General features: G+C 41.3%; 1 protein-coding gene across 1 annotated transcript in view; it reads left to right on the top strand.

Annotated features, from left to right (window-relative positions):
• Positions 1–26,146, top strand: part of LOC143340867 (uncharacterized) — a 31,442-nt gene extending 5,296 nt beyond the window's left edge. The window contains exons 2-8 of the mRNA XM_076763236.1: positions 10,631–10,858; positions 11,170–11,872; positions 15,740–15,891; positions 16,792–17,038; positions 19,776–19,997; positions 21,302–21,497; positions 24,592–26,146. Coding sequence (XP_076619351.1) covers positions 10,652–10,858; positions 11,170–11,872; positions 15,740–15,891; positions 16,792–17,038; positions 19,776–19,997; positions 21,302–21,497; positions 24,592–24,601 — 1,737 coding nt within the window. The 5' untranslated portion in view covers positions 10,631–10,651 and the 3' untranslated portion in view covers positions 24,602–26,146. The remainder of the gene's footprint in view (positions 1–10,630; positions 10,859–11,169; positions 11,873–15,739; positions 15,892–16,791; positions 17,039–19,775; positions 19,998–21,301; positions 21,498–24,591) is intronic.
• Positions 26,147–27,337: the final 1,191 nt, after the last annotated feature.

The raw sequence follows: 27,337 nt of genomic DNA, 5'->3' as shown, positions 1-27,337 counted from the left end.
AACTCTCGCGATTATTAACATTTTCAAACGACGTTTTGACGAATCACTGACCGAGCAGCAAACACTAAACTTACATTTTTCACCACTTTGAGATTAATACTTTAGAAAAAAACTGTGACGTGCTCTATTTCCATAATAAAATCTAATAATAGATCGTTTGACAGACTCTACTGAATAAATAGAATTTCGAATCTCGACTTGGGTATATTTCTCAAAATACATGTTGGTAGGCACGCTATGCTCCAATTCTAAAACGTAGGTAGTGTCTTCGAGTGCTATCCAAATTGCAGAGAACCTTCTGTATTTGCCACAAGGACGCGAACGTGATACTTATTCCAGTGTGGTACCTTCTCTGCAGAACCTTCCACGTAATTGTTTTCGACTATGGAGAAAACGAAAGGTTCTCGTTGCAATTCCTCGCTGACGTAAGATAAATTATCTTGTATCGTGTCTCCTGCCTTTTATCGTTGTCGAAACACTAAAAGAAGGCATCTCTTGAATTTTTTCTCAAAACTCTGCCGATAACAAATATTTTTTCTTACAATGAAATACCGATACATAGAAATAATAAGGTTCTCCAGTGAAAAAGAATCACCTATGAAACTTTTTTGTTTTCTATTATAATATATGTCTCCAAACAAATTTTCCAAAATCCTTATTTTATAGTCTGTCATCCTAATCTCCTAGCACCATAGGTTGGCCAGCACCTCTCCGTTATCTGCTACGACCAACCGTTGAGAAACTTTGGTCCCTGCGTGTATCCGAAGTGGCGCGTTCTCGAAATTCCGAGAACCCCGGAACATTATTATGCAAACTTCGTGAAATAAGGGGACCAGGACGAGTTTCCTCTTATACGATTACATTGTCCGTTTATCCGGGACGTTATTAACATAATTGTGTTTGTCAACACGTTACCGGAGCCCCTATCGTTTCCAATCTCGCTCACCCTCGTTTGTCCCAGCTGTAATAAAAGGCTGCTCGAGTGTATGGTTTAAGATACAAGCATAATTCTTAGCTAATCGTAGAGTACGTATGAAAGTAATGCAAACGATAATACAGCACGATACACGCTACGGCGATATGGGTCAGATCACGCTACTGTTTTCGACGCTTGCAACTTTGAGGGATTCGTTGAAGGGATCTGTCACTGCGACAGTTTCGAAAAATTCGAGAAATTGTTTCCCATTTTATTAAAGTTTCACGCGCGTAGAATATTGTGTGGAATAAATTTTTTGAAACTCGAATAATTGGCGTAATTGCTGCATTGAATGTCACTGTGTATCGCGTCGGACTGACGGCTTCAATATAACGTTTTTAAAGAAGTTTTTTCACGTTAATACGGTTATTTAATATATTTGTTTCTTTTTCTTTCAATATGTGATTACTCCATAAAAACTCTCTCTTAAATGTTCAACCACTGGCCGGGGTTTTCTTATTATAGTTCGCTTTTTCACGCGCTCACAATGGAAAATTAAATGCCAGGGGATTATTTTTAGCGAGCAAGCATTTAGCGAAAAATGGACGGAAGCCACGCATTATTCTTTCCTTAATGTATTGTTACCATTATCCCACGGACGACGATGTTTGCTATATGAATATTCAGCGAGTATTAAAGTTTGTTTCGCATGCCCCGTATACTAGTTTAAATAAACTACGACCATGGAATTATTTGTACACCATTAGACCAAAGACGAGCGTATTAATCGTCGGCCACGAGTTATGAATTTTCAGTAGCTTCGGAACGAACAATCGAACGGTTCTGAAGTCGGGTCGAGTTTAACTTTTCTCGTGAAACAATCTTCGCAAGTTCAGTACGACGGAAAATATGAAAATAAGAAACGATAGATGGACGAAGATATTTCTTTTCGATGCATTCGTCGATCGAGATGAAACAAAGTTTGAACAAAAATGTTGATTTACTCCGGCAAGGTTGGCTCGGAATTCTATTCTAATAAAGGGAGAATTTCGATCACTGTTCGAAGGCAACGTATGGGAGGGCTTTTCCGCGTAAAAAACGTTGGAATCAAAGGGAAGCTCGATTCGACACATTCGATTTTGTTATAAATGGGAAAGCTAAGGAGATCTCGAGTTCTACTTTTGTCTTTCGCGAAGTGTCACATTTTTTACTGCTCACCCGGAGACGTTCGTGTAACTTTTTAACTGGATAATTTATCTCGTAAAAGTATAATACTTTTTCTATTCGAAGCACCACCCCGAACATTGTTTAATTTCGATCAATTCAAGATAATACAGAAGCATATAACCACGGTGTAAAATTAAAGGGAATAATGTGGGAATTACCTAAAACGGTAAGCATTGATTCGATTAAGTAAATGAGTTATTCGCGAAATAATGAGTCTGGGGTCGTCGATAAACCCGACACGGTTGTCGGAGGATTGAAACAATTCACAATTACGATCGTTCAACGTTACGGACTCGTGTGGTAGAATATGTGTCGATTTTTAAATAAATAAACATTTTTAGTATACAAAAATTTTATTGAAAATACTATCACTGGAGTTTAAATATTTTTAAAATCCCCCTCTGGTATAATTTCGAGCATGCTAGCGATTTCTCGATTATCTCTAATTTAATGTAAATGTTTTCCATCTTTAATCGAATTCAAAACAGAAGACAGAGGAGGTCGTAGGATATTTTTTAAAATTCCGTCTTGTTCCTACGGTTTGAAGTATACGTTGCACAGCTTAGAAATATATTTGGGAACACTGTCTCGTTGCATAATGCATCCTTTACCGGCTAATCGTTGCCTCGAGGGGATCGCATGTTCGCGTAGAATCCGTTTGAGCTCTACTTTTTGCGGAATAGGATCGATTCTGATCAAATCCCCTACCTCAGATGCTGCAAAACATCCCCACACAATTATTGAACATCCTTCCTTCGAACGTGACACGTAAATTCGACGTCTCTGTACACCTAGACTCATCGATCCATGGAACTTTATGCCATTCGTTTAACGACCGCTGCTCGTTTAGTTTAGCATACCAGAAACAAGTCGATCGATCTCCTTCCATCAGGAACTTCTTTTCTTGGCAATTCGACCGCGAAGACCAGCTCGTATCAAGCACCTCTTTATCGTTCCAATATTAAATGAATTTCGACGACCTTCATTCGGCTCAAAACTTTCATACAGCGGTCCCTTTGACTTCTCTCGTTTAAACTTCAAAATTTCCATATCGAATTTTTCTACGTACGAGAATATCGGTAGTTACCGCAGTTATTCCATTTCATTTTATTCAATTCGATAAACACAATACGTTTTTCAGTCTCCTGTCGTTTTTATTTTCCCTAAAGCGATTGCTTTCGCCGCAGGATGCATTCCCACCTGCCCTGGCAGGCTTTGAAAATAACCTTCGTCGACCGCTTTATACGATTCAGCCTGTATTTGACGCGGACCCCGGCTTTCGAACGTGATGGAAATAAATAAATGGAGTTTGCATCGCGATAGGCATCTCTCATCGTTTCAGGGGATTAAAACTCTCGGCGTAAAATTAAATGAACGCGTCCCGATGACTTTGTAAGGGAATCTCGGCCCTCCGACGGCCACCCATTTAACAGAGAGAATGGCATTTGGACGTTTAACAGATGAAGCGCTTGAAGCTTTGGTCGATTGCCTGTAGCCTTGAGTTTCGCGAACAGCTTTCGACGCGACAGGTACGGTTTTCCACGAGCATCGTCTCTTTTTTCCGGAAATATGTCCGAGAACAACGCCACCGACACGTCCCCCTTCCTCTCTCTCCGTTTTCTTTTAATATCGTTTACGACCATCTTCCTTTCCCATTGCATTCAGTAAGTCCGACGGTTATGGCAGTGATTCTCACCTATTCAATCCCGTAGCACCGACGAAGAAAATACCGTGCAGAGCTTAAAAGACGAGGAACGGAAGGAACGAGTCACGCCTTTCGTTTATTATTGGCCAGAGCTCGACTCCACCCATTAGCTCCACTTTTTAGATTCTCAGTCCTACACTAAGATTTCCATATCTTATAAAAATTACTGTACTTTAAACGATAGATTTACGACGAAGTGAAACGCTTTCGTTTTTGTAGAATCTGTCGTCCGGTTGATCGATCGCGAGAAACCCATTAAGGCAATTGGCGTTCGAACGCTGCGTTTTGGTTCGTTGTCCTCGATTTTTTTCTGTTTTTAATTGTCACGAAGTATCGTCGAAAGAATGGACATCCATAGTTCGGATTACCTTTTCCCGCGAGAGGAAAGTTTCCGAACCCTTCGTGAAAGCTTCGTTGTCATTAATCAACTTCCCTTTCTTTCGCCAAAGAAACTGGGAATTACACGGTTCGGTGAAATAGAATTTATTAGCTCCGATCGAAAGTATTTCTCGTGACTTTTCCACGCTTCTCTGTCCTGTTTCCATGGGATGAAAGAAGGATTTAAATAACGATGAAATCGTGTCCTTGTTTAATTAAAAAATTCTATTGTACCAGTGGTTAATTTTATGGACTTTGGACTCTCGTACATGGCTTTGATCTTACAGCGTACACACGAAGCAACGTGACTTGGGTTAATTTATAAAACAACCTCATACGCTGAACCTCGTCTTCTCAACCTGTTTAATATGGTTCTTTTATACTTTTTTGTTTTAGTTTTATACGATGAATAAAGCCAGTAAATGGCGTAAAAAGTGAATGAATGTTGATTAATTTTAAAAGTCTTTTGTGAAGTTTTTCTAATTTAAAAAATAATACCCTCGCCAAAGAGTCAAGAAATATCTGTCAACGTAACAGGACGAAAACCTGATGTTATCTACTTGAAAAATGAATTCCTCGAAGTCACCAATTCGAAAAACGATGGCATAAAGATTGAATTTCAACTGACAACGCTCATTTCCGCCGAACCATTGGAATAAATTTCCTATCCGATAGAAGTAATCATCCCACCACGCTTCCTGGACGAGTGTCCTCGTCGCTCGAGTTCTATTTCTCCAGTAATTTCCTCGAGAACAGACAACGAAGAATATCCTTGACACCGTGAAATAGCCAATCCTTTGCTAATTATCGTCTCGATTCTAGTGCTCGTCTTGCGTAGGAGGATTAGGAAAATCAATTGTCACGATTGCTTCTCGATCGGGCATAATTCACGCCTTGGGCGTTCGTCTCGAGCTTCTCGTCGAATATCCTAAAATATAGAGCTTTCGATAACCTTACACCTTTTACGCGCCTCGTTTTACGATAAAAGTATAATTGCCTTCCGCGAGTGCACTGACGCAATTAGAAGAGAAGTCGTATCATGAGATAATAGGGGAATAATAAAAGTCATTAAGCAACGCGAAACTCTTTTCTACGGTTTTTCTTCTGTCTCCGTTTAGTATAGAATTATTCAGGTATTAACCAGGTATTATTGGAGTATAATTCAGTAAAATTCTCTAATTAAAAATAAAGTACAAGCAATCGTACTGTCTTTTTATCGTTGCACAATCTCGTACACAAGTGGACCGGTAAATGGAAAATAAAATTACTAGCGTAAAATATCTAGGTACGTGCCACGACAAACGACTCCGCTAGAAACACCATCTTACGACGAAAAGAAAACAATTTGATATCGGAATGAGAAACATGGTTGCTTGGAGAGATTCCAGCTATGAAATAAAGGATGCGTAATAAAGGACTTTTATACAGCATCGTTCTGACATTCTGGACGTACGGAATTCATGCGCCAAGAAATTAAATACAGAAATAATTCAGAGAATTCAGAACGATAAACGTTCCTCGGATCATTGCAAATAAATTTCAATAGCGAAGAAAAGCAGTATCAAAAGGCTAATTGCGAATAAACTGGGAATCCTGGCTTAGGGAATATTTCATCGACGATAAAACACACTTATCTCGGGCTGAGAGACAAAGGTTGGAGGAATTCGTCTTCCAGAATAATCCCGTCAGGGTGGAAATTGAGAAGAATCGTGGCAGGGCAGCCGAAACCGGGGCTATTTCCCAAAATTGGCCACAATTCCGTCCAATTCCACTCAACGCGGCGTTTCCCTCGTCAAGCCGCCACGGGATGGAAACAAATGGATTTTGGGGGGAAATGATGGAGGGAACCGTCTGTGGAACAGCAACAAGAGAGGCTGGAAGATCGAAATGGGACGGCCGCTGATTCTTCTACGGGTTAACCGACTCTTTCTCGTGAAACAATTGTATATGGGTTTCCTAAAAGGTTGGTCAACAGTTGGTGTGTCGAAATGGAAGCAGGTATCGTGCACGCGTGGGCGTCCTCGGAAGTTACACGATAACAACAGAAAAAAGAAACGACACGATCGATTAGAATGGTCGTAAATTAATCTGAGATTTTATTTCTTATAAATTGTCCTCGCCTGATTACATCCTGAGGAATCCATCAAAATCCCCCGTTCCCTTCGAGAGTAACGAAGGGCTAAAACGATCCCTGGATCCAATTTCTTACTCTGATCCTGAGATACAACTCGCTTTTCGGCGAGCGAAGAAAGTAATTCTATATCCGTCGTCTGGTGTCCTGATTATTTTTCCTCACAAATGAAAATATTCTCCATTCTCTGTCTTCTTGTTCCATTATCCTCAATATCCAGAGCTACACAAATACAATTTCATCCTCAAATTAATCGTGTCCAGACTTCTACAAAGTGAAAATTAATAATAGGAGGATTCTATTATTAATGTCAATTTTCATATTGCAAACCGGATAAACTCGCGTGCACAAAGTGGCGATAAATTGATCTATCTATGAATCTAACCTCGCGGCTTTTATCGAAGACGTCCGCGTTATCCGCGTCGTTTATCTTCGAGCAGCCTTATTAATTTCGATCTGGCAGCTTTATCGATGGGTAGAATTTTCTGAAACTCCTAACGCCGTCGATACGCGCGTCCATGAAACTCAACGACGCATCCCCCCGGTGCTACGCCGACTATTTACTTATTAATACAATTCTTCGGCAAGCAACGTACGGCCAAGGTGACGTTATATATCATCCTTGAGGCAACAGCTTGCACGGGGAACTTTTGATTTAAGATCTTGACAAACTTTCTCTCAAGGTGCTCGTTGACTTACCTCCTCGCAACTCTTGCTCCGTCGTTTCCCGTTCGCAGGAAACCGTTTTACCTCGCAACTTCGCTAGTCGTCGGATTAATTAGCGGCGTTCGAATCGCTCTGGAGATGTTGTTGAACGTTTCCCTCGTCACGCAGCTAACTACTCGAAAGCTGCGGAAAATCTTGAACCGTTGCACCGCCGACGTAGGCGACAGAGCGATCCTTTAACCCGTTCTGTACCGACGATTCCATACGCGACGTCCATAACTCGGAGTTTCAGAATTTCGTAGATGAACTTTTCCATGATTTCACTCGACGTCGACAGGCTGCTTCGGTCCAAAGGGATTAATTAGCGTTGTTGGAACAGCTGACGAGAAGATGTAAATATCGTACAATCAGCGTGTATTTTTAAGTTTAATTTCTGGTATCGAATTAAATTAGAAAGAGGACGGATGTATAAATCGTTTTCGGAATGGTTCGGAGTTATAGAAAACCCTAATGAGTTTCGTCAGGATAAGCCTCCGTTTCCCAGACTTTAATTAAAAGTTTCGTGTTTGTAGTAGTTCGGTAGCGTCAGTATGCTCGTCAGTATAATGGCAGAGCAGTCGACTACGACAATGCGGGTCGCTTTATATTTAAGTTTCGCGTTTCAAGATCTTATTAAACGAACAAAGTCTGTCCACGAATATAGATGGTTCCCAAATATTTAAAGAAATATTCAACGTTTTATTTCCTTTATTTATAAAGTTTCTGGATCTTCAGAAATCTATCTGGGCTCGCTCGATGACTATTAAAAATCACTGAGCCAGAGGATACGTTTATAGAGACGAAATTATATATGGTACAGTATATTTTAACACATATAGAAATTATTATAAAATTTAGTCTCGAGGTCGGCTCGATATGGAACCTAGCATAAAACGCAACGTCGAGTCCGCCTCGACATTGGACTGCAAAAGCTTAATTACGACTGACCGCGCATCCTCTGCGAAGCTTAATGCTGTCTCTCCGTTCCGCTATTAAAAATCCGATGGCCGCGACGAAATGCAATTTTCCAGGGAGAAAAAAGCTTCGTTGTTACGCGCGTGTCTTCCGTTCGCCCGGTAACGGAATTTCGACAAGAACAAAAACAGTACGGACGGGAAAAGAGCGGCTCGCGTTCCGTTCGTTCGAAAAAAGCTCATGTTTGCCGAGAAATTTATCCTGGCGCGGAATTCGCGCAAAAACTCAACGTATCTGCGGACGAAACACACGAATTTTGTCTCGTTAGGTCGCCAAATTATCAGTTACACGTGTTAAAAGTGACTATTATTCTTAAATTTAAAATAAAACTGTGAACGTAATTGAAATTACAATATACGACGATTGATTAGAATGTAAAGAGTTATCTAGAAATAATTTTACGTTCCCCTGTAATTTACGTAGTTCAAATGTCGCACTGAAAATTGTGAGTCGCCAAATTATTAGTTGAAAGTAACTATCGAGGTGGAACGCCGCGATAAAGGTTCGAGAAATAGAGGTTGCTTTTTAAATTTGTATAATATTAAAATTATAAGAATTTGCATCGGGCAATCGATCGAAATGTAGAGTTATCTGGGAGCTAAGAATAATGTGTAACTAATAATTTGGCCCTCCACTGTAATTTACGTGGCTAAAATGTCGCGATGAGAATCGTTGGTCGATTTCCTCGCAACATAGTTGCTGGTTATATAATAATTTCGCGCCGAGAAAATGTAAGGGAGAAAGTAATCGCGATCGCGTTGAAATCAAATTAAAATCCTGTTGCTCGTTAAACGTCGACTCTCGCTAATTAATGAATCGTTTTTATTTCCTTGGCCAGTGACGTTGGTAATATTAATCGCGTTTCCGCGAAGATATTCGTTGGAATCGCCGAGAAAACTGAACTAATGGTAGCCGATGCGCACCTATTTAGGCCATCTTTGTGGAAGGTAGTTTATCACGTGGCTGACGCGTCCTGTGCCTCGCGGGAAATTGATTCGATACTGTTGGTTATCTTGTCGAAGCTAAAGGCACATACAGGATCGCGTTTCGTGCCCGTGGACACTTTGCATGGCGGTCGAGTAAAAATATTGTAGAAAGAAAGGAAGCACGCCAATCGTTTTTGCTGCTGGTACGCAATTCGTGGTTCCTTTTCGTGCCTGCTGTTCGAACGACGATTAGAAACTTCCGTGGCTCGCTAATAACCGTCCGATTTCACAAAGTACAAAAAGAATTGGGAATATTTAAGTGTACGGTTAATATCTGTGCCAGGAAAGAGTTCTATTTAAATTTTTTTCAAGGATTTATTGCTGTGTTTCGCTTGCAAACGCTTGGGAGATGCAAGCATTGTGTACGGAACTTCTCAGCGTAGATTATATGGTTTCTTAAATTAACTGTATTACTACTTTTATCGACGCGAATAAAAAGTGTTCGCGTTTATAGACGAATAAATATGTATATCGAATCGTATTGTGCAATTTTCTTAAGTTTTCTCTTAAAATAGATATAATATAAAATCGTGTGAAACAAATTGAACGTATGTAGTCATATACGAATAAATATGAATCAGATTCGCGTTAGACACCAACATGTACAAGTGAATATGGTCCATAAGTCCTAAGGTACTCTATCCAGTGCCACATCTATTACACGAATTTTTTCTCCAAAGTGTCGATTTTTCTTAAAAATTACTTTTTCATTTTTACTAATTTTGTTTGACGCCCTACAGAAAAGTTGTCTAATACTTTTCTGTAGGTACCCATGAGCTCTACTTCAAAAAAAAGTTTCATTTAAATATATTCACAATTGTAGGAGTTGTGGCTGTTTGAAAATTGGACCATTTTTATGGGGTTTTTCTCATTTTGCGGGGTCAAGGACCAACTTTTCGAATATTTTTATAATTGCTACATATTCTACACTAAAATACGCGGCGTTTGGCTTTTCGAACATTAAAATCCTCCAATCCGATCAAAAGTTATGATATTTTAAAGATTCGCATGAAATTTCAGGGAAACGGATCAACGCATGGTCAGACATGGAATTTTCAGTAACGAATTTTTTTCTCGAAAATGCGTAGGAATTCGAGGGTATGTCTATTCACCAAAAAGGATTGTAATTGACCCCTGCAACTAAAAATAATTTTTCCAGAACGATATGAAATTTTTTTTTTCGCCAAAAAATTTTCCGGTCGGTTGGCCGAACACCCTGCATACATATTTAATTGCGTCGTTCATAATCGTATAGAATTATATCTGATTATACGCCATGCTATATTCGACAATATATGGAATCGTAAATTATCGGATATCATATACAAGCATCCATTATCGCCCACGATTGTGCGAAATCATTTTTCTCGAAAACGAAGCTTCCAACGCAATTTCGTTTCGCGTCGAGTCATAAAATCTCCCTAACCTCAGTTCGTGCCACGAGTTACGAACCACCCACGATATTTTCAAGACGTTCAAGAGTTCCAAGGCTGCCAAGAATTTCCCAACATTTTCGATCGCGAGTCGTTTTGAAATTTCTTCCTCCGCTATTGTCGCAAGATCGAGTTCCCGGGGCTGTTTCAGAACTTCTCGCTTCTATGTTTCAGGGATGAGAATATGCCCCAGTGATGTTGCATCGAAGCACATCGTCACGACGCTGTAGGGGTGCGACGGCGGTCGCAGGGCCAAGAGGACGACGCGCCAGCGTCGCTACCGACAGACCAGTGGATATGCCGCAAACGAGTCCTAGATCAACCATGGAGCGGCAACGATCTCCTCGAGGCAGTTTCGTTCCAGATATTGCTCTGGACCCCGAAACAGACTCCTCCGACGAGGTTATTAACGACAATTTCCCTTAAATTTCGTCGCTCTGCGAAACGTCGCGCTTTAATCTCGAAACGAGCATTCCAAAATACATTTTTCTCCAAGAAATTTTTCTCACCGACTCCAAAAGCAACTGTCCAAACGTATAATTCGAGCACACGCAGCGTAAAATAAGCCATTACCGAAACGTTGCGTTCAACGAAACAATTTCCGGCCCGTCGAGAAACTTCCCTGCGTTTAATTGCTAAAAGTTTCCCTCCGCAGAGATTCACTGTGCAACGTTTGCTGCGGTTCCCATTCGCCAAATTAAAATCCCTTTCAGGTCATGGACCACAGGATGCCACCGGAGCGAGACCAGTATGGCGGATCTAGGAGCATGATCAACCAAAGAATGAGCAGGAGTCCACGGAACTCTTTGGTTCCGGACGACTACTACAGGTATCCGCGTAACGGACGTAACTTGGTCGCGCCTGACATGCAGATGCACGGATCGCGACACTCGTTGGTCCCCGAGGTGACCATGAGTCCCAGAAACTCGTTGGTCCCGGATATGCCGTACGACAGAAGCCCGAGGAACAGCCTGGTGCCTCTAACCGGCTCGAGGACGTCTCTGATGTCGGAGAACGGTAAACCCATGGTGAGTCGCAGCCCCAGGCCGTCTTTGATACCGAATTCGTCGAGGAGTCCGCACGGCAGCATCACCAACATGGAGCTGATCGATCGAAGCCCCCAGAGGAGTCCGCGGTGTTCAATAGCCTCGGAGTGCCTGAATCAAAGCCCGAGGAACTCGATTGCTCCTTACGAGCAGCAACCGGGCAGGTCATCGCGCGGAAGCATCGGCGTCAACGACGTTCCCCGGGGATCCATCGGGGCTAACGAGGAAGAAATGAGAAGCCCGCGACGCACCATCGATCCGGACATCATCGACAGGACTCCGAGGGGCAGCCTCGGCGGTCTGCCGGAAACCAGGACCATGAAAGCCAGCCTCATGGCGCAGGATCCGAGGAGGGCTTCCGCCGATCAGGGTGAGAAACTATTTTGAACTTTACTGGTAACGTTGTTTCCATTTTTTATCGTTTTCTTTCGCGACTGGAACGAGGCTTGGTCTTCTCTTTCTTCCTTGAGACTCCAAGCGCCGGAGAAAAGTTCCGAGTGATTTTAATAACAAATAGACGTGATTCGAAATGAAAAAGATGCAAGAAACAATGTACTTAGAAACAAGTATCGTTGTGATGGAAGACCCAGAATCGCTTCTGAGCCGTAGGTCCGTAATTTTGGGACGACCAGGGAATAGACAACAAGTGTCTGTGATATTCGAATCAAGTGGTTATGTAGGCTAGTCGCCTAGATAGACTAAACATCGCCACGTAGAACAACACTCGATGTCTATGGGCGAATAGACATACTACAGACCACGAGTAATCGCACGTCAATCAGACTGTTGGACAATATGTAATCTGATTAAGGACTAATCCTGTCCCTGTGAGTGCGTTATACCCGATGATGTATCCTAACACGTGAAATCCATTTTGATATTCTACCATCCTAAGTTGGAAAGGTGTACTTTTAGTTTACCAGCAACCTGTAATAACAAAGAGCCGTGGAATTAAATCCGATGAGATAGGGAGCTAAAATTTTCTTAGCAAGTTTCAGTAAGAATTAATTATATGATTTTGTGAAAATATACTTTAAAAACGTGGGAGTCTTTACGAATGCCAATTAGGAAAAAGTAATTTCGAGAGAAACCTCGTCAACGTTGGTTACATCGTCGGTTCCATTCCGCTGTAACGAAGTTCGCTATTGAAATTCAGTGATTAGTTTAATCGTATTACATCCTACGCTAACCGAGTCAGCTTTGTGTCAAACATTTAATCAAGCCCTTTGTGTGCGCTCAGCGATTTGATATTTACCTGAACAAGGTTTCGATAATTTTTCAAACCTTAAATTTGAAAAAAATGCAAGGATAAAATCGATTTCTTTTTCAACGTTTAAAGTAGGCCACTTTAAAACCACGCGCGCGTTCTAACTCACATTTCTGACATCGATACGGACCACCGTTCGACGATATAATTATATTAACCCAGTTATTACTATCATCCTCTTAAAATAGAGGTACAAAATTCCCTGTAATGCCTGAATATAGGTAATATAATTTGGATAACATAACCGTGCAGCGTTTCAGTAGCTTTTTGCCCGTGAAAAACGAATTTATTCGAAAAATTCAGAACGCTGGTTTCCCGTTTGTTCCTAGTAACGAAAACAAATGGAGGTATTTAGTAGTTGGATGGTGGCCAAGTTTATTTGGCATTCGAACAATCATTTTGTTTTATCTCGATGAAATGTCCGAGATTGGAATAAAAATGGAATAAAAATTTTTCGGAATCCAGTACAAAATAAACGTGTATTCTATTGAATCACCGACTACCTTCGATCGAATGGACTATTCCTTTGACTAAAAATGACAATATGTACTTGACTAATATCTGGATTAATTCTCCTGGCTCGTTGAAGCGCGGGCGTTGTGTCTGCGCGAAATTGGCGAGCGGTGAATACGATTTAATTGCGTTTACCCGTATCGAGAACTTAATGGCAATTCGATGCTCATTACAGTACAGCTTGACGCGATGTCTCAAGTGTGTTGTGAATTTCTCTCGTTCCAACGGCGAATTTCAGATACCGCGCTCGACACCTTCGCGTGTAATTCGAGCGAGGGGAATTGAACCCGAGAACGCGTCGAGTGGTGTTGCATCGAATTTAAAAACGACGCGTTACAAACAGTCGCGTAACTTGAATATTTTCTGAGGCATTCTAGGCTATGAAATATACCAAAAATCGCAGAACCTTCGCAAATCCAAAATGAATAGTTTTTCGTTGATGAAATGAATTCCCAAGGCCTACGATGACGTTTATTTCGTTAAAATCTGCATTCCCGGGAGGCTAATAATCTCACGTGATTACCGGAGCTATTACCGCTGAATGTATCACAGATAATGGCAGGACCAGGATATCCTTCCATAGCATCGTCGTTGTTGATGCTACCGCATTAAGCTGGCTAAGCCAATCTTGCGAACGTATTCGTTACATTCCTGTTCAACGACACACGCTTTCACACATAAGCGACGTACACGCGCAAATACAGGATTGATTCGAAAGCCTAGTAGGATCCCATCGGACCATATTCAGAACCAACCATCGTAGAACCACGCAAATTTTGATAAAATGACCCTGTCAAGGAGCTAATGTTCCTCGAAATGAGCACGCTTCGCTGCAACGTGTTCCTAACGAAGTGTCAATGTTATACTTGAAACTGCTTCCTCGGAAACCATTAAACGAAAAGAAGTTGTCCCAGAGTTTTTAAAATATAAAGTGTCGAGTTTTCTTTTATTACGCGTAGTTACAGAGCTAAGACGAAAAATTGAACGTTCTACGAGTAGATTTAGGGACAAGCGTTCAAAGAAAAATATTCTATCTTCCCTATTCCATTGTACGTTTCCCTGATATTTCTTGTCTCCTCGGAAGCTGCGATTTGTCCTGGTTTCTAAAATCATTCCGTGCACACACTCGTCGATAAACACAATGTCGACGAAAGCATTGGCGTTAGAGCGTATAAAGCCTTCGGAAGTCTAAAAAATTATTGGGATGGAAAGGAGACGAGAATGAAAGGGAACGACGTCGAACGTTCAACAAAGGAACTTCGCGAAACGAAATAAGTTTCCTAACTGGGGGATGGAGAACGTACGGCCAGAAGACGAGAAAGAAACCCGGGAAACAGAGAATCGTTTATTTTCGCCTTGAACGCGTTGCTTATAGAACGACACGATAAATTGAAAGATTGCGGTCACAATGCGAGACAACGTTTACTTGCTGGAAGGCAGTCGATAAATTGCCGATGCGTTAAGAATTACTTGCTGCGACACCCACACTTTTCGTTCTCTAGACTCTCCTCCGTCCGGATCTGGCGAGAAAAAACGAGACAACGGGAAAACTCGAGGGGGACAAAAATTATTAACTGGTTTTTGTTGACGCACGAGTGAAGGTGTTCCCGTAATAAATACGTAGCATCAGTTTTGTTTCTCGTATCGAGACTGTCTCCTGGATTGTTCAGAGACGCGTGGGACGAAAGAGAAGAAGGGAAGAGCAACGCGAGTCAACGAAATTTATTTCTTTCAATTTGTCTGTCTAGACAGCCAGAGGGCGATTGTCCGCCCAGCAGCGACACGACGTATGTCTGAATCGGGTATCGTTTTCTTCGTGGAGTTATAGCAACTGGTGCTTTTATTACTCGCTACGTTGCAATGTTTAATAACGATGCAATAGTTCGTAATGATCAGGTCTCAAAATTGATAACACGCTGAAAAATGTCAAGGATTATTTTTTATTACCGAGTGAGAAATTAATGAAGTGCAATATTTGAATGTCCAATATTTTTATCAGTGCATGAAATTTTATTTTGATATTTCATGGATGGATATTAAACAGTAATGAACAATTTTATTATTTAACTCCACATTAATAAACGATACCCCGAAGAACGAGTGTGAAAATGAAGTTACTGCCACGTTCCTGTTCTTTATACCGAACGCTGCGCATTGAACATTAATTTCTCGGAACGAGATAAATGTGATTCGCGCCAGAGATGGGAGAAATTCTCGTCCGTATATAAATTTCGAGCACGGAATCGGAGGTAATAAATTTCGTATTCGTTGCTCGTTGACTAGAAATAATAATTTTAATTAGAGAAGAAAATAAAATTAAATCCCGACCAGATAAAAGCTGAATAATTGCTCGGCCACGTGTAAGTGGTTGTAACACGCGTATAATGTATCGGAGAAAAACTTTTATCCACTCGATTCGACGATCCGGGATAAATGTTACGCTCTTGTTTTGCTCAGGTTTGAGCGGAAGCAGAAACTCTTCGCCTTACCGAACGAACGAAGTGAATTCTGGAAGCGTGAAGTCTGGCGGAAGTACGATCCAGATCAATCTGGAATATGGACAGAATGTTGTGGAGGATTCAAGACGAGCCAGCAGTTCTGTGTCTCAGGCAAGGAATATTAATCTATTAAATTAAAAATACACCATCTTTCTCGAACGAAAGTTCGACGAGTCGCCTTTTCGAAGGAACCGAAAGCTCCTTTCCGTATCCTCCGGAGCAAATTTCGTTAAGCAAAGTGCAGGAAGATCCTGCAATTTCCAAAATGCGTTCACCTCATTTCTTCGTATTTTGTTCTTTCCCATTTTGTCGAAAAAAATAGCGACGGTTTACAGAAAATCATCGACGAGCGTGCAAAGCGTGCAATTTCAGCGAGCCCGTCGTTTAAACGTCAACCCTTTTGCTACCACAATCACGCTCGCGCGTTTCGACGGAATATTCCGCGGGGAAAAAGTAATTTACGACCGTCTGAAATTGTTTTCCTTCGCGTCATCGACACGGTTATTGAATTTTCGCCAGCTGTAACGTTGAAAACGTTGCACGGCGCAGAAGGGTAACGATGCGTTCAGCAATTTCGCCGTCAGCTCGCGCGCTTATTCTTCACCCTGTCGCGTATTCCGCAGACCTACCCTCTATCCAATCCCGTGTCTTGCTCGCCGTGAAATTTACGTAGCATCTGCAACAACGCCCGACAAATACACAGAGAAGGACCTTTCCGTAGCCAAAATCGCCAAAAACTTCGTTCGAAACCCTCGAGTTTCACGAGGGTCTCGTAACGAGCGTTCGACGTTCCTCATTTTGAAACAAAAGTGGCCATTATCGAAACGTACTTTAGCATTTTGCATCTTATTATTCGAGTAAAATTTGTGTCTTATCATGAATGTAAAGCATTAGTTTTCAAATTTGATAATGTCCCCGTTAATATACAGCGTTAAACTTGTTAAAATTGGAAGTTCAGAGGGTCGATTTGTCGCGCTCGACCTAATAACACGAGACCGCGTTAATTTTCAGTTTTCAGGCGACGAGTCACGCAGACTGTTCAACAGCGTGGCCAAAGTGCCGCAGAACACTTTGGAAAACGGAAACCTGGGCGTGATAACGTACGGCTCGGTGGTGTTCCAGCTGAAGGATGCAAATTTGGAAGCGAACAGCACCTGCGATTTCGTGTTTCGCGCGCTGAAAGTCGTCTTTAAAACGCGAGTAGTGACAGTGTCTCTAGTGTGTCTGTTCGCGTTCCCGCTATTGATGCTGATCTTCGGTGAGTGAAGTTCCGATTTGCACGTTATTATTCCTCCTCGTACCCGTAAAGTCGAAAAGCGCCGGAATTAGAACCACCCCCAGAAAGCAAACGTCGACCGTGCAATTAGTTCTTCCCTGTTTGCATTGTTATTCTTTCTTTTTTTCGGGCACGGACGGATCCTCGGGGCAAGAAATTTGCGTAATTTGGACCGTGGAACGTAGGCGGCGGGCAAAATTAGTTCAACTTGACGCGCAACTGCGAACAACTCCGATTAAAGACAAGCGCTCGCGGGTCTATATTTATCCACGCAATTAGTAAAACACGTTTGCCTAGTTTCTACCAAATATATTTCACCGGCTGTCCAAATGTTCGTCGAATCGATACTTTGCTCGGTACTGGACTCACCGATAATTAGCGAAACCATGGTCAAATGTCGTTTATCCTGACTTCCAATTCCATTAGTCCTGAGTTGATCGCGACAGCCTGGAAATCCTGCGAGAATTTGTTCGCGGCGACATGATTAACGAAAAGAATTAATTTTTGATGTACCACGAATCTCGTTCGAGATACGCGTCCCAAATTAGCTCGAAATATGCAGTTCCTTCATCAACGACCTTGTCGCAGGAATGCATCTTTAATCGACCTGACGCGATATAACGTACAGGTTGTTCCATTAATCGTGGTACAACCAATAAATCGAAAACGTAGGCTTTGTTTTCGAGAAAATTGTCCCAACAAAATTAAGTCGATTAGCTTGTACGAAGCGACGAGTTTGTATAGATGATTTCTCGTATCGACACGATCGTTTTCTTTGCACGAAACGTTTTTCTTTCCACGAACGTTCCATTTTGTAGGCTGTTTACACAGGAAAACAATGTGTGAAGTGCACGCAGGTGCAATTTGCATGCGCTTCAACGTCAATGCGACGAAAGTGTTCCGGCAATATTGAAGCAGCTTGTTAACGCGAGTCACATTAATTACTTTCGTAGACTGTTCGTATGCATAGTCTGTTGACCGCATAATCTGAAACGTAAAAAGGAAAAATTGTCCCTAAAGAATCTTTTGACTGACATACATTCTTCCGAGAATTCTGTTTAGTTAAAACGCTCCGAAGTGATATTTTCTCTTTACGACTGCAATTGCTTTCAGAACGATGGCAGAATAGCATAGGTCGTCGCGCTTGATATTATGTTCCATCGTGGGTGCCGTTTAATAAAAGTTCTGAAACGAACGCTTTAATATATGACGAGCAATGCTTAATAACGCGTGTGATGGTGTCTCAAAAGTCATCGTTTATTTTAAAACATAGGAATATATAATAATTCCAATGTTTGTTTTACATGTACGAAGGCTTTAATTTCCACCCTCTGTTTTCCCCTACCAAGCTTTAACGTCCAATGATATTCGATCGATCCTTGTTCGAATGCGTTAGGCGACCCTGTAGGTCCGTTTCTCGAATCCCCGTTTCGAGATCTCGTCGAAACACGGGCATCGTTTCCGAACTAATTGACGAGTTTATGACACGCGAACCGGTGGCGTGCGCTACTTACGACATGCAAGCCTATTTAGTTTTTAGCTCATGCCCGCTGCTCGCTCCTGCGAAGCATAGATTCGCCAGGACGGCGCATTCACCTCTCCTTCGAGCACCCGTCGCGTATAGAACCCTCTCTAGATCGATACAGAGTATGTGGACGTGGAAATTAGAATTACCCTCGGTGAACGCTCGCGCGGGCTTCGTTGCACGATTGATCGTTTCGCGGCCTACCTGGAACACAAAAATTCTATTTCATACGATCATGAACACATATTATTTGGCTCCAATGTCTATTATGGAGATAACGATTTTTTTACATTGAGAAATAACGAAAATCATTTCCTCAATAGATACGTAACTATCTATCGACTTAAGATTTATTGGGTGTAGTAATTTTCAGACAGTTTTCTGCGTTTCTATAACGATCGTGCGTGGGTTTGATATTGTTTAGGATCGGAATATAATCTTAGACTACAGTGTAAATGTTCCAGCAAACTTCCTGTTCTTTGCAAGACAAATATAACTTGGTACTTCCTAACCTCGTTAACACTATATCGGGGTGCTGTTTACCCCAGTCTTCGAAATAAATAAAAGTTTGGAGGGTTGACAACACACCGTTTACTGACACGACATTACATGTTATTATAATTAGGATAAACATTCTATCTCAGTAATTAACAGTGATTGTGATTTTAAAACAATAGTATGACTCACTCGAGAGTGGGTGCAGTTGAATATAGTTGATATTGAAAAGTAGAAGCACCGAAATGCAGTATAGTTCTTAAGTTGGGGGGCAACGATTCGTGGAAAGTTTGATCTAAATCGGTGAATCGTGTAATCGATAGAATGTTTTATCGAGGCACAACGGAATTAATCGTATCGATCGAACGAGCGACACTGTCACGGTGAACGCGTCGACGAAGGAGGACAATCGTAATAAGTCGGTCGACGATACTTTAAAAAATAATCCGACGTTTGTTAATAAATGATCGTTAGAACGCCCCTGAAAGGGCTTGCATGCCGCGTTACCCGATCGAGTATCTAAATAGGACTTGACACGGTGGGTGGAAGTCAGGCAACGTCGTTAGCTTTATATTATTCAAAGCAATTCGAAAACTATTGTTACGGATCGACACAGAACCAACCGATGGGTCTATATTCCTGAATATATCGCGTTAAGCGTTCGATACACTTATAAAGATTAGAAAAATTCTGTTCCAGGCTGGAAGTACTCGAACGACTGTCCGAAGGAGGAAAATTTACCGATTTACATGATCATCGGCGGGGCGTGTGGCATGATATTGATGGTGTTAATGATATACTCGCAGATACGATCAAGAAGGGCGAAGGTTATGTCGGTTATATCGCAGAGACCTAAAGTAACCCTTTCCAAAGTGATCATCGTTATTTTATCTCTGTTTCTGATGTGCTGGTTCGTAGCGGGTGAGTAAAAATGGGAACTCGATGCACGGAGGCGACAACAGGAGAGAAATACTGGGTATTTACGTCTTCTCTTGGCGTCCGGGTTGACTTCTATATCACGAAAAATAAATTTTGTAGAATTTCTCGATTATAACGTGCTCCACGATTCGTCGATACTTTATCTATCGTGTAACTGTAAAAATAAAATTGCTCCTACATTTCGTGGATAAACGTTTGTTACGAGATGCATTGTGTATTGTAAAAAATCGACTGCTTAGGGGATGGAAAAAAATTTCATTTTCGGGTCACTCTGTTTAAAAGGTATATTTCTACCTAGATTTTTGATCGTTAGCGTACATACGTGCTCGAATGTCCGATACACCGAGCATTCAGCCTCGATTGGGACGTCATTCAACCGTGAAATGTCGATTTTTGTATAAAACTTTGCACGCAGATAGAGCGTCGAAAAATATGAAAAGCGTGGGTGTGTTTTTTTGTCGGTTAATGTTCGCGTTCAAAGAGTGTCCCTTTCTCGTCCGCCGTATTGTTACCGATAGTTTTATTTAAAGGGCTCGTCTCATTTATTGTACATAATTTAAATGGTCTTTCGACATTTTTTGCGTTTGTAAACGTCTCTTACGAGCAGTAGTTTAATGTCCGCAGTAAAATTCCTGAGGATCCGGTGAGCGGATCATTCGGTATGAAAAAAAAAGAAAACAAGAATGAAGAATTTTAAAGTGGTATATCGACGCAAACTGCATTCGTTCCGAAAACTACTCGAACCAATATTACCTCCAAGTCTCGACGCGATTCCGGAATGTATGCATCGGAAGCCATCGATCGCTTCGTCCGCGAGCAATTGCTCGACGTGGGTTGTAAATTGTTTCGATACAACCTAATTTTCGTTCGCGATCGTGCCTAGTTACAAGCGTACCTTTTTACATTTCCAACGTAATTGCATCGGTTTGGATACGAGGTATCTTTCTACCTTTAGTTTTTTACCGATGAACGACGCCCACGTTTGGAGCACGATATAATACGGACTCGTTGCCATGATCCTTCGTGTTTCAGGAGTTCGTACGATTACGAAACTACGTCAGATAATTCAAATTTTGATAACCATCCATAAATTCTTAGTTATTTTTCATTTTATTGTCAAAGAAAACTAAAACAAGCGGTGGAAGATGTTGCGATAAAAACGAAGCTCTGGAAGAGTAATTATTTTGAAGTTTATCGTTCACAGCAAGCTAAAATTAACGATCCGTCTTCGAGTTGAAGGTACGATTCGTCTTTCCTCAGCTTCGATCTCTAATTTTCTGTCGTAGGAAATTACTGGATACTCAGCATCCTGTGGCCGTCCTTTAGCCGCCCTACTTACTCCCCGGACGACTATTGCAACGAGCTTCTGTACAAATTCTCGTTGTTTCATCTAGTAGTGATATACACGATTGTCGCTATCACGCTGCTGGTAATGATAGTCCTGGCGTCTTTCAGAATTTTAGCGTGCCCGTTACCGCAAAGGTAAGTGACTCAATTCACGCCGAAGAGCCGAAATGCACCTGAAAATAACCAGCTATAGTTAGAACCGTGGCACAACAAAATAACGGAAAATAATATCACCGTCTGTTCCTAGTCGGTTAAAAAAAAAATCAGCGGAAATTATTTTACGAGCTCCGTATAACGAGCAAAGCCCTATACAAAATAGTTTATTCTTCAAATTCAAAAGCTTCCAAACACACTGTATCGAAATACGATGAGCCATTTTCAGGATACAGTGGAATAAACATTGAAACAGACGAGGAAATATACGAAAGTTCTAAAAATACATTTGCAGGAAAGTTACAAAAGTGTCTGCGTTACAGATTTATTAACACACGTAGGTTTCAGGTGTATTTCGGTAAAATCATTTGAATGTGCCCATCCTTGCGATACATTTCATCGGGAATCATTGAATCACGTAACCGCGGAATTCAGCCGATGCGATTCCCAGGTAAAATGCAGTACGTTGCGGTGATCCACATTCACCGCAAATTCCTGCGTGTACAGAGTGTTTCCGAAAAGTGAACTTCAAAATTCGACGATGAATTTTATTCGAAAAGGAAAAGACTAATTTTAGTTACCTCTCGTTCTTCGTTTCCAAACGAACTTCGCAAGAGATTCTATTTATAAAGAAAACGAATGGTAGAATGATGTCACTCACGTAGGCGAAAATAAATGTAATGTTTTCCATTTAGATGGAGGGATAACAAAATTATAATGGATGAAAAATGAATATTAGTAACCCAGAGGTATGCAATTATTTTCTTGCCTTTTTCCTGGGCGTGCCGCTATATTTCTACGAACTTCTTTTTTTTTACAGTTTTTTATATTCTTGGACACAGAATACCTCGAAATAAAAATGCAATCTCCATTTTGCGTTATTATTCGATTCGCGGAATTTACACGAAAACGTCAAACTAATTTCAACGATTAAATAACTCGTTTATTCGGCAATATCGAAATACACGCATGCATAAGCAACTGAAACGATGTTCTCTGCCAAAAGAGCAAACGAAAGTATGCTTTTGATGTACGCGTACGCGTAGAGAATGTGGGAAAACGTAAAATAACGTGGAAACTTGTTTTCAACGCTGTTTTAAAACGCACAAAATTCAACGCGCTAAATTTCACGCGTCACGGGCGAAACTGTTACACCGAATATAAAAACAAAAAGAAAAGGAACTAAAAATATCGCGTATCGAAACTGTTGAAGGGGGATTAAACCATCCGATATGTCAACAAATTCTTTTGCGCTAAGCCTGCCGATACTCGAAACGATTGCCGCTTCCACGGAAACGCTCTGCACCCGTTCGCGAGGGTATTGGGTCACCGTTCATCGCCGCGAATATTCCGCGTACGCCAACGAAGCTAAATATTCCGTACTCGGAAAGCAATCACCCGGCGTACGTGTACGTGCATACTCGGTCGGCGTTAACTGGATCTACGTGCAAAATAGTAGGTCAACGAATTTGGTCGCGTGTCGGCGAGAAAGGCTCATAAATACCGAGGAGCCCGCTCGACGCGTATCGCCGGGCCGCGACGATGAACGAAACACGCTTCCCGTCTCGCGTGCAACTAGAAAATAGGTTGGTCCTTAACTATAGACGGCTGAAATTTATTTCCGAGGTTTTTCAGTTTTCTTCCTAGATTGGTTCCAGTACGAACAAAAATTAAAACAATATTAACGCTAAACCTATCGAGACTTCGTGTATACCTACTCCTAACATGATCTGTCTTTCTTTTTCAATTTAATTTTCATCGGATAGTAGACAAAACATTCCTTGAAATTTTGTTTCAAGTCGATACCGTAGTTAGTTCCAGGGAAAACCATTATTTATGTAAGAATGCTGACTAGTGATTACGCGAACACCCTGTATACAAATTTAAATTCATTTTCAATTGAATAAACAATTTATGATTAATAGGAATTGCTGAAACTTATTTGGGTGCATAGAGTCAAAGTAAATGTGAAAATAAACCGAGAAGACAGCATAATTAATAATAGCTGGTATAGTTATTGGATAGGGAATGAAATGCCCTTTAAAATGAGAGTTTGTACGAATCGATAGCTTCATTAGTTCCGGAGATATAGCGATTTTGGTTTCAAGTCGATGCGGTGGCCAGTTACGGAGATATAAGGGTCCGAAGCGTTTGTTTACTACGGCCTTGTCAAGGCCGTTGACCGCACGTGACTCGTAGTAACTAGGTCACTCGGTCACGAGTCACGTACGAGAAAGAGAGGTCCGGCGCGACGCGTCAGACGGAGACAGAGACAGTCGAATTAAGAAAATTACCTCTTACATAAATTACGATATCTCCGAAACGGGAAGTCGGATCGACAAAAATCAAAAACCAGTTTAAAGGGGAAGGTTTGCTGCCGCTAACAGTGGCTCGATAATTAATAAAACACTAGGAGTTTCGGAACTGCACGCATCTAAAGTTATAGTACTTTTAATGCGCGTTGTTAGACTGTTCTAAGACGAACAGAAAGATAGTGGAGAATTTTTATATACTTATAGAAAGTAATGTAATGTACGAGCTCAATTGCGTAACGGGAAACTGTTCCTAGTGGACCTTGAAGTTTTTTCAACCCTGGAAACAATTCTGAATGGCAAGACTGGATAAAATTCTGGGGTTAAAATCTCTCGTTCACTCTTTTCTCGTTTCTTCCTATCTTCGCGTTCAGCGACTCGCGTGATTGACGGAAAATGACCGGAGGTAGGATCACGCGATCGCCGGTTTTCTTTCGTGGCGTTTGTTACAGGGTCACGTGCAACACGGGGCACGTTCTTTTTTTTATCTTAATGTTCGTGAACGGGGATAGCTTGGCCGGGAAAAGGGCAAGCTTTTATCTCGCCCAGATAGGGGAAACGTCTATCCTCGGAACCCGGCTGGCTATCGTTGACTCTTACTACTTCGATATCAGGCGTTTTGGGAAAAGCGAGTAGAAAGACCCTACCTTTAGATCAACAGAATCTTTTACGCGGTCCAGAGCTGTCCATTATTCCTTTTCAAAGCTGAAGCCGGTAAATGTTCGACGACTGACCGTCGTCGCGTCTCGTTTCGTTTATTCCAGATACAAATAACCACGACGATCCGCACGAGTACGAGAAGTGACAACCGTGAGGAGTTGGAACATCGACGCGGGGGACAAGGAAATTTGTTACATCCAAGGACAGAGTTTAAAGACCGTCGTGGAGCAGAACGAGGACAGCGAGTATCTGAAAAGCTCCGCGAGCGTTTCCGACGACGAGGCCATGCGAAACTGCCCCATCGAGATGCGATTATACCTATCCGAGCACCAGGACATAGACGTCGAAACGAAAAAGAGACTGGAAAATAACAGAGAGGCTTGCGATCCCGCGGGATACGACTAATTCGATGTTGATCAGAAACTACTACGAAGATCGTGACTTACCAATTTTCAAGAAAATGACGTTCCACCGTTGAAGAGACAAACGCAGATAAAGATTCCCCGTCAACATGATGCGACACTACGAGTTACATTACACCAGGAGCATGACCGGGAGCGTCGTCGAAAGACGATTAATCTCGATAAAGCTCGATCGAAAAAAACCCAGACAGTTCTTTCGATGAAGCCAGAGAGGATAATCGCGACGATTGTTGCAACGAGCTTTCGATCCCATACGGGTGTGAATCCCTGAAACCAGGGGTTCTTAGGAACCATTATCGAAAACGTGGCTGATACCGCGTAGGAATGGACGACACTTCGCCAAGAGGATTTCGTGCAGACATAGAGGCAAGGAGAAATGGAGAAAAGCTTATGTTGGATCTCGAGGCCCCTTTCGGACATCTTGCAAGGTAGTAAATCCGTTTCTTCTTAGTACGTTCCTTCCTTTGGGTCGTGCACTCTCTTAAGCTATACACAATTACAATTAAAAATCGTATTTGCTCATCGATACGTCCGAAAGAGGCCCCTTCGTCGTCGATCTGCCAGTCGATCGGCCGAATCTACTTCACCGAATTGAATCCTACGACGCAAGGCTGCCAATACGGATCTGTTCGAAACACTTTCGCCAACCTTCCTTTACAGGTTGCATTTTCGACGATACCGTGCTAACAGCTTTAAAAATTAACGAACCAAACGCGTTAGAGAAGTTTCGAGTTCTTTCTGTTAAGAACTTGGCGAATTTTGTCGGGCTAAGTGCATCTAAGGAAACGGATTTAAAGATTTCACATTAATGGATGAACGGCTCGGTAGTAAAGGTTGCGAAAGAAGAAGAGAATACTTCGCATTGAGGGAGGAGGAATTAAAGATATGAAGGCACATGTCTCAAGAATTCGCGAAGAAAATTGATTTTATAAGCGACTGGTTAATTTGAGGACTTGAACGTAAAAAGGTTGTTGAGGACTTCGCGAAGTATATTGAATACTTCGCAAGAGAAGCACATTTCTAAGGATTGGAAAGGGAGAGAATATATTAGGGAATCCACGAAAGTCGAAAACCTTATGAGCAGATTCTGGGAATTTCAAATAGAAGATTGAACACCTCGTGTATGAGGCAAGAATATATTTCACGAATGTTACGAAAGAAAGAGAACGTAAGAAGGGTTTGACGAAACGTAAGCACATTTTGCGAGAAAGAATATCAAAGAATAAAACACTATGGAAAGGGAAGGCTTGGTGACTTCGTCTCGCGTAAAATATACAGGGTGTTCGGCCACCCCTGGGAAAAATTTTAATAGAGGATTCTAGAGGCCAAAATAAGACGAAAATCAAGAATACCAATTTGTTGATGGAGGCTTCGTTAAAAAGTTATTAACGATTAAATTAAAAAATTTCAAATCGTTTTGGAAAAATTATTTTTAGTTGAGAGGGTCAATTACGATCATATTTGGTCAATAGATATACCCCCGAAATCCTACTCAGTTTCGAGAAAAAAATTCATCACCGAAAATTTCATGTCTGACCATAGCGTCGATATGTTTCACTGAAATTTCATGCGTATCTTTAAAACGTCATAACTTCTGAACGGATTGGACGATTTTAATGTTTAAAAAAGCAAACTACGCGTATTTTTGTGGAGAATATGTACAAATTGCGAAAATATTCGAAAAGTTGTTCCTTGACCTCGCAAAATGAGAAAAACCCCATAAAAATGGTCCAATTTTCAAACAGTCATAACTCCTACAATTGTGAATATATTTAAATGAAACTTTTTCTGAAGTAGAGCTCATGGGTACCTACAGAAAAGTATTAGACAACTTTTCTGTAGAGCGTCAAACAAAATTACTAAAAATGAAAAAGGAATTTTTAAGAAAAATCGACAGGGTAGGTGCCTAAATTTTTCGGCGAAATTGAAAAGTTTCAAATCGTTCTGGAAAAATTATTTTCGGTTGCAGGAGTCAATTATAATCATTTTTGGTGAATTGACATACCCCCGAAATCCTACTCAGTTTCGAGAAAAAAATTCAGTATTGGCGGAACTTTAAACGTTAATAACTTCTTAACGAAGCCACCATCAACAAATTGGTATTCTTGATTTTCGTCTTATTTTGGCCTCTAGAATCTCTCATTAAAATTTTTCACCCTGTATATCATGAATGAGAATCTTAAAGATTTCGTAAAACGATTATAATAGTTTGCGAAGATCATACGTCGCAAAGAATACCAAAGGATACCGAATGCTTGGCAAGGAAAGAAGATGCAAAATTACCTCTGAATTGTATTTGTAGAAAATCGAATCGAACATCAAGAATTTCACGCAACATTCGTCTCATAAGAAACGAATGGAGATGTTTAATGTTTGTTGGAGGAATCAGGGGTAAGTGCTTTTATTGCTTCTTTCCACGCTTTCGAGG

The sequence above is a fragment of the Colletes latitarsis genome, chromosome 4 (genome assembly GCF_051014445.1).
Source record: "Colletes latitarsis isolate SP2378_abdomen chromosome 4, iyColLati1, whole genome shotgun sequence".
Taxonomy (NCBI): domain Eukaryota; kingdom Metazoa; phylum Arthropoda; class Insecta; order Hymenoptera; family Colletidae; genus Colletes; species Colletes latitarsis.
This window is presented reverse-complemented; position numbering and strand designations above follow the sequence as displayed.